General features: G+C 38.9%; 1 protein-coding gene across 3 annotated transcripts in view; it reads left to right on the top strand.

Annotated features, from left to right (window-relative positions):
• Positions 1–286: 286 nt before the first annotated feature.
• SLC28A1 (solute carrier family 28 member 1) overlaps positions 287–17,511 on the top strand; it is a 101,186-nt gene continuing 83,961 nt past the window's right edge. The window contains exons 1-4 of one of the 3 annotated variants that reach the window (XM_073652680.1): positions 287–487; positions 4,678–4,738; positions 5,331–5,386; positions 15,452–15,513. In XM_073652680.1, the coding sequence (XP_073508781.1) occupies positions 15,457–15,513 (57 nt within the window). In that variant the 5' untranslated portion in view covers positions 287–487; positions 4,678–4,738; positions 5,331–5,386; positions 15,452–15,456. The remainder of the gene's footprint in view (positions 488–4,677; positions 4,739–5,330; positions 5,387–15,451; positions 15,514–17,511) is intronic. The other 2 variants (XM_073652679.1, XM_073652678.1) reach the window with 2 other exon arrangements.

Raw genomic sequence — 17,511 nt, 5'->3', positions numbered from 1 at the left:
TTTATGGATAACAATTTGAAAATAAGATCAAGGATCAACTGGGGTGTGTTTTTACAATTGACAAGAAAGAGCAGATTACATGCAGAAGGGGCTGTTATCTAAGATATTGGTTGTGTACAACAGTCAGAACAAATTGCTGCTGTGAGAGTTGTTGATAAACCATTGTAATCATCAGTATTTATAGATAATAAAATAAATAATTAAAACTGTCAATATATGACATTCATTTACAGAACACGTCATTTATAGAGAATCTGGCCCCTGTAGTTGGAATGATGGCTAAGTGACAATACATTACTTTATTAAACAAAGTGACCCAATACAGGGAAGTGGGAATCACTAAGGGTTCTTCCCGCTCGCTGACACAGCTTTGGACTTTGGTGCTATTTGATATGCGTTCTTCTTTCCTCAACATAAGGCTAGGGAAATAAGTAACTGAAAAGTCACACAGCCCAGCGCTCCCGAAGAACAAAAGAAAGCAAAACGTGTAAGTAAATATTTTTGCTAATGCATCTTTAGAACCTCAAGAATTCACCTATTTGGCAATGGTAGCAATGCTCTTCAAAAGTACAGTACCTATGAAGGTATGCACCTAAATGTCTAACATTACCATTTTAACACCATTGCATTTTTAAAATTGGGACCTACCAATAACCAGATTTATTTATTCATTGCAACATTTTTCAATATGAGACCTCAACAGATCACTAAGCAGAACCTTTCAAAGAACCCATGATTTCTTGTAGGCAATCCATGGTGCTACCCTACCAAATGCCAAAGTAGAAGATATTGCAATGCCGTAACGGTGTGCATTTCTGCCAGAATAGATGCCAATACTTCTGGCATTCATAGAATGAACATTGTATGCTATGTCTGCAGTTATGTACTGTGACTTGACTTAAAACATTATGCATTATGTAAAATTTTCTTATTATGATGTTAGAGAAAATTAGCTATATACTTGACTATAAAATGTGTCTTTAGGGTTTCTTATTGTAGTGTATGATGTAAAACCATACTTAGTATGTAATTTTTAGGTTCAATCACAGTCCAAACACTAATGTTGTTTTTACTTACAGTAAAGGAATGTGTTATGGTGGAGATGCGATGGAATTGTATTTAGAGCATTTATAGAGCAGGAAGAGCTGAACAAACTGATGAATAGTTTTCTAAGAAAATATTCAGTAGCATTTGCATCTTATTCATTGAAATCCCTGCTCAGTCTGGGGTTTTAGTGACAATTGGGCAGTTCCAGTCAATGACAGACAGCTATCGCGGCATTCACACTTATATAATGAACACTGTTAATCTCTGTTTAGGACTGCCCACTTGACTATTAAGTCCAGAATAAGCAGGGATTCAATTAATAAAATACAAGTTATACTGAATATTTTCCCTCAAAACTATACATTTAATCAGTTTAGCTTTTGCAATATAGCATGCCTGCCTGTAGATCAGACTGCATGTTCGTTCCATGTGATAAATTCTCTTTAATACGAAAAGTTGAAAAATCCGAGTTAGTCTCTTATTTTTTCTTTTAAATTCATCTATTTTTCTGGTAAAATCTATCATGCAACATTGATTTTTTAGGGGCATATCAAACACAGAAAAAGTGATAGTAGATGAAATGATAAGACTTTTCTCATATATGTCATTAGCAAATCAGATTATTTCCCTCAGAATTACAGGAATGCCTATCTTACTTTCACTTTGCCACAGTGAGATAAAGATCTGGTGAGATTCCTTTCTCTGGAAGATATTGATCGTGATAGAGGGGGAGCTGAAAAAAAAATCTGAATGGACAATGGACTCTTTTGCTCAGATCTGTCAGGAATTGGGCTGTTTTGCCATTTCACAATGTTGCTGTTCTGTAGAATATAATGTGAAAATCAGTTTACCAATCTTTATCTTGAATTCACAAAAACGGAATCACAAACATGGTGAATTAATTTACCAATGCAGGCCAGCTAATAGGAAAGAATACAGCTGCATACAAAGGGTTAATCTGCAAGAGGAGAATATAGTTGCTTATAAAAGCTTAATCTACCTGAGGAGGACATTGCTGCATGTGAAGGGTTCTAGAAAAGTATAAAGTTGCGTGTTCATCTAAGTCTACCACTATATACTGTACGTAGACATCAACAGCCACAATACACTGTGGAAAAGGTTGTGACACAGTTTAGCACTGCTGCCTTTTCTAGCCTGCTCCTCTGTTCCTGTGGCTGCTGAATAATACACAGGAATTTCATTTTACATTTATAACTAAATCCAGCGCGAAGAAACCAACACAGATCTTCTCTGTGTTTCCATGCTGCAGACTCAATATTACCCACACAATGGTATCTAGCAGCTGAGAAGTAGGTAGTCTTACACAGCTGACAAAATAGTGATACAGTGAAAAGTGTCACTTGACCTTTCTTCAGTCTCCCTTTCTTAAAGGACTAAAGCCTTTTTCACTAAATTAGACAAGTTTTTTTTTAGCATTTCTAATTGAATATATATTAAAAATATTTGAGAAAAGTTGTATTTGCCAGTCTACTTTTACTTCATGCAAGTTTTCAGGCGATGAGTCCTCTCTAATTATATTATTTACCAATGTAAAACAGATACCGTTTGCAATATATATATATATATAATGTTTTCTAGTTTTGTTTTCCCACTGAGATCACACTCTTCTGAATCTTTATTTTTTTTCTCTATTTTTGTGGTGTATTTTTTCAGAGTTTATCAATTTAATCATTGTCCTAATCCAGGTGTGCACAAAATTTTTGGTCCAAAGGCCACATTGTCATATGGAATTAATCCGAAGGGCCACTAAGAAATTTAAAGGGGTACCTAAATTAATACATCACCAGAACCACCACCAATACATGAATACATCACCAGAACCAAGTTTTGAGAAGTTCTGAAATTATGAGAAGGATTTGGAGAGTTTCTGCTTAGCTTCTGCTCCAAAAACTGAGTGTGAAGACACCTTAACTCTCACTAAGTTTTTAGGGCAGAAAACTGTGCAGAAACTCACCAAATCCTCCTCCATAATATCAAAATTTCCAATTTTGAGGAGTTTTGAGTTTTAACACAGCCGTATAGCACGCCATCTCACCACTTATGGATTGCTTCATATGTACAAGATCAGAACCATCATAAGTACATGGATGCGGAACCACAACCAAAATCAGTACATGAATACAGTACCATAACCATCATCAGTATATGAATGCAGCACCAGAACCACCATCAGTACATTAATGCACAAACAGAATCAGTACATGAATACAGCACCAGTACTGAACCATGATTGCAGCACCAAGCTTAGTACAGCAATCAGTTACAATGTCAAGTCAGTCTCTTATAAACTTGTAAAGTATGAACTTTCAACTCCCAGTATGTCCTCAAGAGTGGTAAGAAAATACTGGGAGTTTTTGTTACCAGCCATCTTTAGACTGCGGACCAAACAGGAAACACTGATTATATGCAGTCAGTATCACGATAAACATTTACACCCAAGTACTTTTTAGGTGACATCTAATTGAAGTCATTCCCATCCCTTTTGTTTCCTTGTAGTACAGATGCTATGATGTGTCTTCTACAGCACATACCAACACGGTGCCTTGAAACATAAGTGTCGTCATAATGCCCCGTGAATAAAAATATCTGCCCTATGCTTTGTCCCTGAATTTATAATTGCCCACCCACCCACACACTGCCCCACTCCATTATATATCCACAACACTGTTCCTCTTAATATCCTATCACACTACCCCTCGCCATAATATCTCTCCACCCTGCCCTTCTTCATAATATCCTCCCATACTGCCTCTCTCCATAATATCCCTCACACTACCCCTTTTCATAATATCCTCCCACACTACCCCTCTCCATAATGTCCCCCACACTATCCTTTTCCATTATATCTCCCCACACTTCCCCCTTCATAATATCCTTCCACACTAACCCTCTATAATGTCCCCCCAAACTGCCCCTCTCCAAAATGTTCTTCAACAACTGCCATGCTCTATAATATCCTCCCACACTACTCCTCTCCATATTACCCCCCCACATTGCTCCTCTCTATAATATCCCCCCCACCACTTCCCCTCTTCACAATATCTTCCCACACTGCTCCTGCTCTCACAATTTTCAACTCACTTCCCCATAAAGTGTCCAAACAGTAACGTCTCCTATACAGTAATAATCCATACATTGAATCTTCGGCTTCATCATGGAGCGCTTACTGTCCCCTGCTGTATCCATTGCATCCTCACCACCTTTGCGGTGACAGCAGCAGTGTGATGAGGTCAGAATCCTGATGACCTCATCATGCTGGTGTACGTTGGGGCTGGGAGCTGCACTGCTCCTGTTCCCGTGCTGAAGTGTTCAAGTGTATTCCCGTGTGAAAGAATACAATTGAGTACAAAAAGAAGGAATCTGGATTCTACCCGTTCTCTGCGAGCCTCCAGAAACCCTTTGGCAGGCAGCATGCGACTCATGGGCTATATGTTGTACAGGCTTGTCCTAACCTAAGCTTCAAACCTGAGTGCAACTTCTATAGCCTTTTGTCTTCTCAGTACATTTTTTACATACCACCATACCACTGTATGATTATCTTTATTGGATCAAATGGAATAAAGTACTTAAAATTACTATTCATTTCTTTTACTATTTTTTCCCCAATAGATGTGGAAGCTTAGGACAGAGCCATATCACATGTACTAGATCTGCATTTTGAAGATTGGGGGTAAATTTGTTCAATATTTTCGGGGTATAATAGGATGAATGCAAAAGAAACATCTGAGAGAGGCAGTGAGATGTTTTTTTTGTTGTCATGGGGAACTATTTTAGAGCATTCCTTTACTGTTTTTTGGAGAGGAGGTTAATTGTTATTTTCATTCTTTGACAGCCGTTCGATTAATTCTCTTCAACTTTTTCCCTGAAGACACAAATATGCAATTTTGCCATTACCTTTTTCTTGAATACAATTGGCTAAGTATTCCAATATATTGTGATTTTCTGATTCAGATATCTATTTTTCATGTTGTACTTGTGAGCAAAGTAAAAATGCTTTTTCTTTCATTGTAAATGCTTCTGTTACAACTTCAAATATTTAAGTTACATAGTTAATATGGTTGAAAAAAGACACATGTCCATCAAGTTCAACCGAGGGTTGGGAAATTATATAGGGAAGGGGTATATCTGCAAGTATAATGAATGATCTAATCTGCCCTAGCAGAGCTAATCTTTCCCTTCTGATCCCAATTCTCGGTCTACTGATCCAAACTTTCAGAAAACAACTCTACACATTTATGTTTGCATTTGTTATTTTCTTCTAGAAAAACATCTATGCCTATCTAACCATCAACGTTTCCTACTGTGACCAGCTCTTGAGGTACAATATTTCACAGATTTATACTTCTAATGGTAAAGAAGCCATATCTCATCTGCAGTTTAACATTTCTTTCTCCAGACAGCCACCCTTGTCTTTTGAGAGAGTTTTTACATTAAACAGCTTTTAACCATACTTTTTGTATGAGCATTTATGCACTAGTACAAGTTAATAATGTCTGGAGTGGTGTTCTGCTAATAGCGGCAGACCATGCGCCACTATGGGGCTCATGAGTCCGGGGGCAGATACAGTTGAAAGCAATGATGGAAGAGGGAGTCATCATCTTCCTCCTCCATCATTCTCCCTGTGCGTCTAACGTCTCATTGCGCCTGTTGTGCAGAGCTTCAGACCACATGCTGTAGAGATTGGAGCAGTGGGGAACGGGTATTTTTTTAATCAATGAGTACATTGTGGGGGCCATTATACTGTTTGGAGGGCTATGTGGGGGCCATTATACTGTTTGGAGGGCTATGTTTGGGGCTATTATATAGTATGGAGGGTTATGTGTGTTGGGGCCATTAAACTGTATGGAGTGTTATGTGGGGGGTCATCATTATACTGTTTGGATGGTTATGTTGGGGGCCACTGTACTATTTGTAGGGCTATATAGGGCTATTATACTGCTTGAAGGGCTATAGGGGGTCATTATACAGTTTGGAGCGCTATGTGGGGACAATTATACAGTTTGGAGAGCTAAGTGAGTATCAATTATACTGTTTGGTGGGCTGTTTGGGGCTATTAGATTTTTTGAAGGACTATGTGAGGGCCATTATACTGTTTGGAGAGCTATGCGGGCCCATTATACTTTTTGGAGAGCTGTATGTGGGCCATTATACAGTGTGGAGGAATGTGGGGGGCATTATACTGTATGGAGGGCTATTATACTGTATGGTTGGTTGTGTGGAGGTCATCCTATTATGTAGAAGGTTATGTTTAGGGCCTCATACTGTGTGAGAGGACTGTGCCAAGGCCATTCTACTGTGTTGGGGCCACTGTAGGGGCATCATACTGTGTTGGGGTCACTGTGAGGGTATCATACTTTGCAGTGTGTGGGGGGTACTGTAAGGTCATCATACTGTGCATGTGGAGGGTACTGTGGAGGAATTTACTGATGGGGTATTGTACTGTGTTTGGGGGAGCACTTTTGTTGCCATCATAATTTATGGCGGCCATGACAGGTGTATTTTAGTGCATGGGAACAGTAAGGGGCTTCAATAGGAACAAAATTTTAAGGTCTGTAAAGTTGCAGATATGATCTTCTGTCACCCTACCAAATATTGCTTTTTTGGGGGAGAGGAGGGAGAAATTTAGGACATCTGCTATAGGGCCCCATGATTTCTATGTACAGCCCTGCATGTCACCTCTTACAGCTCTCCTCAAGACTAAATAAATTTGATTAAGCTATGAAGAGCAGGTCTCCAGATGGTGAATTATGTGAGTAGCTCCACATAGAAGAACAGATCTGAATGTGCACATACTGGCCTTGGGGGTTTAGAGATAATTTAAGTATGGTAAGCTGGAGACAGGATGATGCTACCTGTCAGAGGAGGTACTTGAAACTGGATGCAACAGTGTAGTGGGAGTGCTTGATGCAAGAAAATTGAATAGGGGTATTGTGGGAAGCCTTGGATCTTGGTATATTGCCTCAGTGTGATTTTTGTGGAAAGGCTCTGGCTGTCATTATACTTGTAATGGGAGCTCTAAGGCTATGTGCCCACATTGCAGAAATGCTCAGGATTTTTTCCTGAGCGTTTCTGCATCTCCCTGGCAGAAAAAAACGCATGCGGATTTAACATGCGTTTTCCTGCAAGGGACATGCGGAAGTGAAGCGTTCTTCACTTGCATTTCCGCATGCGGGTTATCAAGCGCTTTCCAAGCGATTTTAGCATCACTTGGAAAGTGCTTGACAACTTGGTCACACTATATAAATCCATGCAAAAGGCATGGATTTATATAGTGTGACCGAGAGAATGTAAAAAAATAAAAAAATAAATATATACTTACCCTCCGATGGCCTGTGCTATCTTGCTTCGCTCGGTCCCGGCTGCCGGCAGTGGTAGAGTGAAGGACCTGCCGACGTCAGCGTCGCGTGACCCGACACATGACTCTGACGTCAGCGCAGGTCCTTCATTCCATCGCGAAGTGCCGGGAAGCAAGGAGGAGCGCAGCGCGGGCCGCCAGAAGGTAAGTATATATTTATTTTTTATTTTATTCTTTTTTTTTACAGCTTGTTTAATGGTACCTGGGTGTGGATGAGACTCTCCTCTCCTCTACACCCGGGTACCATCAGCACATTAGAACGCGCCAATTACGCAAGTACAGATGCAGTCTTGCGGAATTGGCACGTTCTAATGCAAGTCAATGGCGGCGAAAACGCAGCACTTCCGCAAAATAATTGGTAGTGCTGCGTTTTTTTCCGCAATGATAGTCCGCAGCGGAAATTTCCGCAGCATTTGCACAGCACATGCGGATTATCATTGGGGGACATGGCAGGCCTTCTACCATGCGTTTTTTAAGCATTTCTGCAGCGTTTTTTCCGCTGCGGAAACGCTTAAAAAACGCATTGTGGGCACACAGCCTAAGTGTTACAACTGTGAGAGGGGCAGGAGATGGATGTGGCTTGCAAAGCTCTTTCAGAGCAGAATGTGGCCTCAAAGTCAGAAAGGGTGAGGACCACTGCTCTAAGGTCTTATGAGACTGTATTGAAGCTCTTTTGAGCTCTTTAATGCAAACACAGCTTTATTAATGTCTAATTGACCTTAACATATTTGACATGGGAAATGCCTTTTATCATGAGGTGGTGCAAAAGCAATCCCTGTTTGGGGAGAATCAAGAGCTTTTTTTCTTTCAACACAAAGAAGCAATAGCATTTTTCATAAGCCATCCAAAAATCATTTCTTCATTTATGAATGAAAACAGGCGTGATGTTTTAAAACTGAGGAAGTAATGGCTTCTCAACTAGGAGTGAAACAATATATAACACTACTGTGTTATATAGTACTAGACTCTACTGCTGCTACTGGGACAGGAAACTGACAGCCAGGAGATGTGTGGCTGGCATAGCTATGCAGTGGCAGAGGCTGCATGGTAAAAAAAAAAATGACAGAGCAGGCCAGAACCTGTCAGGCAGCACTATAAGACACAGTGGGCAGCCAGAAGATGTATGTCTGACATGGCTGTGCAGTGACAACAGTAGAAAACGTACGGTAAAAAATTATAATGGGGCAGGCAAGGAAATGGCTTGCATTGTAGAGCCAGCAATGGCAGCCCCAGAAACAACAGTACTACGATGATATGATAGCCAAAGGGCAGATGCTTGGCTGAACGTGAACCATCAGCACCAGCGGCAGAAGAACTGTGTAAAAGACAGTCAACAGGCAGGCAGATACTATAGCTGATTTAATCATTGGCATTAGCCATGGAAGAAAGCAAATCTTCACTGTTTCATGCTGATTCATTTTGACAAATTTTAAGTCTTTCTTTACTTGCAGTGGACAACCTACTCGACTTGAGTGTGACAAAGCCACCGGCTCTGCTGCTTGCATAGCAAGGTTCTAAAAGCATAGCTTCCCAATAGTAGTCCCTTTGCTTGATGGTAACAATACGCCTGTGATCTCACAAGCATTCCAACATACAGCTTGCCATGCTCACCAGCACTGTCAAGACCCCATTGATACATTTTCATTCCCCAGTGTGATGGGTGGTTGTCATAGCCAGCGTTGTTGTTGTCATTTTCACTCTGTCAGCCTCATCCACTACCTGTGCCAACTGTATGTTCCCCTCCACATCCACTTTCTGCTGCTCTTCTTTGTCCTCCAAATCCTTCATCATGTAACATGGACCTTGAGGTTCCGCAACTAACGCAGGGTGGCAATACTTACTCCATCCCCTCTTGCATTCTGGTTAGTGTTTTATAAATGAGGGGGATAACTTCATTGATTCCACACTAGTCCCAACTGACAAATTTTGTCACCTCTTCAAAGGTCTTCCGTAGACATGCATCTTTCGTCAGCGGCAAGTTTGGCTGCTGCATAATAGTCAATCACCACTTTACGCTGCTCATATAAACACTCTAACAAATACAGCTTCAAATTCCAGTGGATTGCTACTTCAAAAATTAGGCAACATTTTGACACAGTATTATGTTTTTCCGAAGCCAGGAAGGTGTGCTTTGCCACAAAAGAACGGTTGAAAGGAGCTGACACATTTTCCTGGCCATAGCCTTCACCAAATGTGTATATTTTTTAAACAAATGTTGCACAATTCACGACCTTTAGCATTCAGGAAACGTGAGTTATTTGCTTGACATTAAGCAGCCAGAATGCTCTGGGCATTGTTGATCATGACAATTCCCTGAAGCTGAGCCAGCATGAGATTTGCTGCTTGATGGACAGCTGTAACTCATACACTGTATGGCTTTTGCCACCATGCTTTCAAGCTGTAAAACCTCTTGGCAGCACTTAACCTTGCATGAGTGAAAATAATGAGGTGTGCATGACATCAATGCTGTGCCCTGTAACCATTGAGGATGGACCATATCTGTTAAGTAGGATCCTAAGAAGGTCTGAGTGAAGACAGATAATGGGTGGTTGGCAATGGAAACAGACGTAGCTCCCAATCATGGGGGTTGCCAGATTATACGTTGTCGGTCCGTTGTATGGGACTGTGCTACTTCCACCACTGTAAGGCTATGGAGTCTCAGAACTTACATAGACTTACATAGTGAAACTCCATAGACTTACAGTGTGAAAGGGACTTCCGGGCCACCTGTTTTAGTTATATTAGTAAATGGTTGCCATGCCAAGCGTTCACCCAGTGGGCCATAAAATTAATTTATTGTCCCGGCCCAAAGTTGTTGCTCCTAGTGTCTATGGTGTAGTGCACTTTACAGGTCAAAGACAAGTTGAGAGCGTGAACTACATTCTCCTGCACATGAAAACAGAATGGCCACTCATTCCTGCAAGAAATAATGAAAGCTGGGTATCTTTCAGCGAGACAGAACACATGCCATCATTTCTTTACGAAAGGCCACTGACTCTTCTACAGTGTGTGCACAATTATATATTGTATTCAACTACTTGTAATTTTCAAATGCTGGAGCTAACTTTGCATTTATATACTCTAAATGCCCTTTTTTGTAATTAATAAGCATCTTATAAGGTTTATAATGGATTCGCACGGACTATAGGTTGTGCTCAGAAGGAAAAAATTAATATGTGAAATATATACCTTCAGCACAATAAAGAGAAGATATATGATGCCAAAAAAGATTTTTATTCAGAGCAACCCAGAAACAACAATTTCCAACGTTTCGGCTATTGCCTTTATCAAGGTTATCTAAAGATAAGAAACATTCACATACAGGGTCATGAATATATAGAGTAAGTGTTTGAACAGATACACAAAACTCATTAGCACAATGATAAATAATAAATGTTTAGTCAAATATGAAGCAGACTAAATAACATCATAGAGACTTTCAAAAAAATGAGTAAAAAAAGTGGCACATAAGAGATCATAATCATCAAAAAACCGAAAACATGGGCACGGTATCTACCTCCATAGAAGCCCTCAGTGAATGACCGTTTTATAGTGTGAATCTATACATAGAATAGCCAAAAAGGCATCAGAGAATTCAAGAGAAGATATGGTAATAGTAATTAAATATTACATTAGTTGGTACACAGTACTCAAAAAAACAGTGAATGACATAGTTTTAGTGAATTTGTACATAGAGTAACCAGAGAGACAGCAGAAGACCAAAGAGGAAAACATGATAGTTTTTAATAGCCATCTTAACCATAGGTGCAAACAATGTGTGATTTCATTTTGGGTCACAGATTCACATTCAGCAGGAATAATTCATGTTTTTTTAACCCCACTTTCATTCGAAACCACTTAGCGATTAAGCCTCAGAAACTAAGCAAGTATCATTGCTAAATCATTGAGAAACCAATCTACGGTAATTACATTTTTTATCTTAAATTCTACTAATTGAAGAAACCCCTCTTCACATTTTTTTATGGCTCCAATTGATCAAAGTGTTTAATACGGAAAGCTAGCGAAAATAACTTTGAAAACTTGAAAATTTTTTGCATAGTGCAGAGTTGCATAAAAATTTAGCAACTTTTGACGTTTTTAACAAGCTCTGCCAAAATGGTCAGAGCTGGGTAGTAGCCAAGGTGGACAGGGCATTACTACACCTGCATGTCAAATTCATCAATAGTGGCAACGTTGTTTTTCTGGCATTTCTTACACCAGAAATAGTACTCCTGTCCTCTACTGGAGTAACATTTCTGGTGAGACGCATGGTGGTGCATGCTATTGGTAAAATGCACCAAATTCAGTAAGTGATGTGCACTTCTTAATGAATTTAGCGCATTTTTATTCCAGCATGACCCTCATTAAGATAGTCATACAAAACGCCAGTCTTAATGAATTAGGGCCTGAGTATCTTTCATTTTCTAGCATATTTTTCAGTCTATCCCACACATTATGTAACATTAGCTCAGGGAAGAATTTTCCTGATCTATTCTTACTAAAAATGCCATAAACCTACTATTTCTCATCCCAAACTTTGTTTTTCTTATCAAATCTATATAACTACTTTCCACTATCGTGGTCTATGGATTGTGTCAATTAAGCTGATAAAATTGATAAGCTAAAGTACAGCATAGTTGCATCTTCTGTATCCTAGGGAAGCCTTCATAACAGATCTTTTCCCATCCCAAATAAATTCACAAATTTTAGTATCAATTACAGTACTTGTCCAGTATTGATATTGGTCTATTCTTCAAAATATCTAGATCCTGAGGGAGAACTACCATTTTAATCTCTTTAATTTCCGCGGCATGGACATTCCTAGTCTTTATCATACTGTAGTTTTCTCTTTTTTTTTTCATTCCTGGTAATAAATTTAAAGGGAATCTGTCACCACAATTGAGCTAGGTAAACCATTAATATGGGCATATAGGTTGTAGAGTGAATAAAAGTGATACCTGTTTGTCTCACATCTCATGTCTTGTTGCAGAGAAATCATCTTTTATGACTATATGTTAATGAGCTCTTCCAGGCTATGGGGACACTGCCTCAACACTTCGTTAGCATATGATTCTCCTCCCCTCATCATTCCTACATCCCTGTGACTTTGGGTGCTTGAGATGGAATCGCACACCTGCGCATTCCATCTCCCTTTGTTCCTCCTCAGTGTTTCCCACCTTCTAAGGGCATAGGCTTCATTTTACTTCTGCGCAGGTGCCTGCGAGTCACTGGTACTTCCACTCCCAGTATTAACCGACACAAAGGAAAGGTTCACTCCCATGTAACTGCTGTGGCTGGCGTTCATAAGTGACCATGATTTTTATTGTATACTGCAATGCTGTGTTATTGCAATGGATAATATAAGCAAGCGGATCATCACAGCTTACAGCCCCCTAAGTAGATTAAAAAAATAAAGTAATAAGTAAAAAAAAGTTTTTCAAAATGTAACATTTGAAAAATTTTCCCTATTAAAACTAAATGCATAAATAAAAACATATTTGACATCTTCATGTCCATAAAAGTCCAGTCTATCAAAATAAATCATTAAGTGACCTGATCAATAAATGGCATAATGAGAGGAAAAAAAAATCAAAATTCCAACATTATGGTTTTTCGGTTACCGCAACTCCGAAAAAAATACAATAAGAAGCAATCAAAACTTCATATATACCCCAAAAGGGTATCAATAAATTGTCAGCTTACCCTGCAGCTCCATTGACCAAAAAATGAAAATGTTAAGGGTCTTAGTAAATAGTGATAGGAGTATTTTTGTTCACCACTTAAAAAAAACTATACAAGCTTGGTATCATTGTAATTGGACTGACTTGGAGAATCATGTTGTCAGATGATTTTGTCCATACAATGAATACCGTAAATACAAAACCCAAAAAACTATTGCAGAATTGTCTTTTTTCTGTAATTTCGAAACACTTGGAATTTTTTTCCTGTTTTCCAATGAAAAGAGCCATTTAAAACTACAACTCGTCCCGTAAAAAACAGGCCTGCTGAATCGTGGTAAAAATGGAATAGTTATGGGTCTTGCAAGCAAGGGAGGCAAAAACAAAAACACAATAAAACGCAAAATCGCCATGTCAGGAAGTAGTTAACTAAATGAAATCCTCCACCTTAATGGAGATATAGATACACAGGTATTTATTTCTGTCTGTTATTAGTATGTAATTGAATTGACAAAGTCTTTTCTATAGTTGCCAACTGAGCTGATTTGAACCAATTCATTTTAATCTCTGACAGTTTTCCATGTCTCCCTATCAGGTACCTAGTTTTTTCTACCGTTTTCTTGGTATCCCAAACTAATCTGCATAATAAAGTATTTGTTTCTTGTTTATCTACTCTGCCACATCAAATATCCCTTCTTTCTCTGTGGGGTTTTGCTTGGGTCTCTATCCCTATGGCAAACAGCAGGGGTGAAAGAGATCACCTCTGCCATGTGCTTTTGTGTAGCCAAAATAATGGTGGAACTTAAAGGGGTTTTCCCACGAACAAAAGTTAATTTTAATCAATAGATCTTAAAATAATAATAAGTTCCACAATTGGACGTGTTTAAATAAAATGTTCCTGTGCTGAGATAATCTTATAAATGTGCCCAAGCTGCGTACTGTGTAATGGCTGTGTCTGACCGTACAGGAACATGCTCTGATCATACCACATCTCCTGGGCAGGGGAGGAAGCAAGATAGTATACAGACAGGACAGCAGGGGATCACAGCTGATTCTTTTTGTGAGGTAAAATATTTCACTGCCTGTTTTTAAACAAGATTTTACTTCAAAGAAAGAATCAGCTGTGATCCCCTGCTGTAATGTCTGTATACTCTTTAGCTTCCTCCCTGCCCAGAAGCTGTGGTATGATCAGACCATGTTCCTGCACAGACACAGCCATTACACAGTACACAGCAGGGGCACATTTATGAGATTATCTCAGCACAGGAACATTTTATTTAACCACATACAATTGTGGAACTTATTATTATTCTAAGATCTATTGATTAAAATGTACTTTTGTTCGTGGAAAAACCCCTTTAAATATTTACAGTCAAATATGCATGCACCCCTTTGTATTGTAACTTTACCCATGAAACAAACTGCTCTCCCATTCCTATTCTTTTTTGAACTGCCCATGTATACTCCCTGCTTTGACAGCATCAAGTGTGAGTGTGGCATACTGTTCCATTCCCTCATTAGGCAAAGATACCTGTTTTACATTGTAAATGGTTGACATGCAAAGCATAAAGCCCCCTAATATTTTACCAGTTTAGGATCAATCCTGCAAGTCTCGAGGTCTTAATATTAAGTTGAGTAGCAACATTGGTAATATTTTTTACTAGCCAATGGCAACTTTGTGAAAAATGCTTGGGATGGTCACCTAAGTAAGGGTGGAGGAAAATTGTTGCAGGAGTTTTTAACTATTCCCAAGCACCCTGTGCTAATATGTATTACATTTAACATTTCTTATATTTATTGACTCGTCCCCATGTAATGCTACCCCTGAAGGTTTGTACAAGTGAAACCTCTCCTGAAGACCACTTAATTGAAAAGATCACCCTCTTTCTAAACCAGATCTTTCTGAGATGGATTTTAGGTTTACATCTTTTGTATGTATTCCTTCATTGGGTGGTCATGTATATTAGTGTATATACATAACGATCAACAGAAATAGTTAATACCAAAATTGTGTGGGAGTAATTTTTTTAGCAGAAATTTTTGAAGCTGCTATACAGCTATAATTACGAACAGTAATTGAAATAATATTTTTCGGTCATAAGAGAGAAAATATATGTGCAAGCGGTAATCTTACATTTCATCTCTTCTATTTGTCCTGCGATTAACCTTAGCATTACATCTTTTGAAACCATAAATTCCATTCCTGTTCTTTCATTCCATTTGAAGCGCCTCTTGAAACTGTGTTTTATATAGTTTTACTACAGAACTTATCTTTATGCTCCTGATAATAATATTGTGTGCACTTTGATTATTAAATATTTTGCATATATTTTTTTATTTCTGTTTCTAGAAGCAATGGAAATGTCACAGAAAAGCGATGATGGAATTTCTAATAGAGCATTTAATGCAGAAGTAAGTGGCATTGACCTTGCTAACAAACAATACATGGTTACAAGAGATTACTGGTGTCAAGCACATAAAGCTTAATCATTGTATGATGCCCTTACAGAGGACCTGTCGCTCTTCATGACATTTCTGTTTTAGTGTTTTCCCCAGAAAATAACAATTCTGAAGGATCTTTTCATAGACCCTTACAGTGTGGCATTCCTCTACTATTCTCCTTGAAAACTATAAATAAACTGACAATTGGGTGTTACCATTGCTCTTGGTAAAGGGGTGTGTGCTTCCATAGACTGCTCTGCCAGCACTGATTGGACTTTGAAGTGGCACACCCACAACTGGTAACACCTAGACTCTTCAACCTTGAAATTGCAACACTTAAGAAAGAATTGTCATGGAATTCTGGAAGTTACAGGATCAATACACATGTTAATTGAAACAATATTTTCAAAACGTTCTAATTTTTTTCAATATTGAGTATGAGCACCACGTGCAGTAATACTCACACTTCTATGCCTTGACATGCTCTGAATGAGGTCATTAATGTTCTGAGAAATGTTCTGTTACGCTGAATGCACTTGGGTAAATCATCAGGCTCCACTGCCACTGGATGTTGTGGAATTGCTGACCAATAATGTCCCTTATGTGCTGGATGGGAGAAGTCTGAACACGCTGTAGGCTATAGTAGCATGTTTACACCATGCAGGCTGATCACCATAGCTCAAGCAACATTTGGCCTGGTGTTGTCACGTAGAAAAACTGCTCCTGTAACGATTTGGATTAAAGACCATCCTACTGCGACCAAATCAATGTACAAGCTGGAATGAAGTCTAGAGGAATCCATCTGCTGTACATTTGGTCCACAGAAAAAGACGAACATGTGAACAGCCTTGTAGACTATAATGTGTACGTGTTCTATCTGGGAAAAACACAGAGAGAACATGTACATGACTAACACATGTCTGAATGAGTATAAGTGTTGTATAAGTATAGAATATGTTTTTCATGGGGAAAACTATTTACTAAACTAGACATATCAGGAGAGCTGATGGGTTCTATGGTGCAGTAACAAACAGCCCAAAGTAGCACTGTTTTTGTATAAAAAGTAGCCCCTATTTCTAATTTCAGATAGCTCCTTTAGTGCTCCATGCTGTAATTGTCACAGGTAGAGAAAAGTTTCTACACTGTGACATGCATGTACCGGTGGTCGGATGGACACAGCAGATGATTTGTTTTAATCATGAGTGAGGCATTGAGAAACTAGTGAACCTCAGAAGGAAAATCTGTGACCTGACTCAACTGCAATGTCTATCGGACATTGAATAGTGGCTAAAGAGCCATTTCACTATGGCCTGGGAGCTTTTCCTTGACATAAAGAAAATAGTCAGTTAAATGCATAATGAAAAAAAATCCTACAATTCTTAAAAAAAACAAAACATAACTTTTAACTGTTCATATTTTAAACCAAAACATGATTCAACTTTGTGATTAAAATAATAATTTTACTCTATCTTTAAGCTCTCTAAAAACAGACGATAAGTGGGTGTTTTTATACTGGATGCTTTTTTTTACCTAAACACAGAGAAATCTTAATGTGCCTGAATGATAAGATGTTACCGAGCTGCTAAAGCCTCATTCAGGCATCCATGAAACACTGTCCGAGTATAGACTGTGATGTACGGACTGGCTACGAGTCTCTTTACCTGAGCTCAAGATTCTCATATAAGTTCAGGTCAGGAGAACCATGGCCAGTCCATGCATCACACTGGGATGGCTGTGGTAGAGGTGAGAAAGTAAAGTTCAGCTATTATATTGTTAATGTTACGCCTTATCCCAGGATATACTGTAACATTATGATTGGTGGAGGTCTAACCATAGCTGAGCAGGAAAGCATTAATAGGAACCAACAGAGATCAACTCATCCCGCAAGCTCTTCAGTTTAAAAGTGCACCTACATTGAAAGATTATTGTGAACGAGCAATCCTAAGAACGCTTGTTGCACTATAATCT

Source organism: Phyllobates terribilis, unplaced genomic scaffold, assembly GCF_046119375.1.
Source record: "Phyllobates terribilis strain yellow unplaced genomic scaffold, ASM4611937v1 Scaffold_11__3_contigs__length_659146591, whole genome shotgun sequence".
NCBI classification, from domain to species: Eukaryota; Metazoa; Chordata; class Amphibia; order Anura; family Dendrobatidae; genus Phyllobates; species Phyllobates terribilis.
Note: the sequence above shows the minus strand (reverse complement) of the source record. Positions and strands in the feature narration are given on the sequence as shown.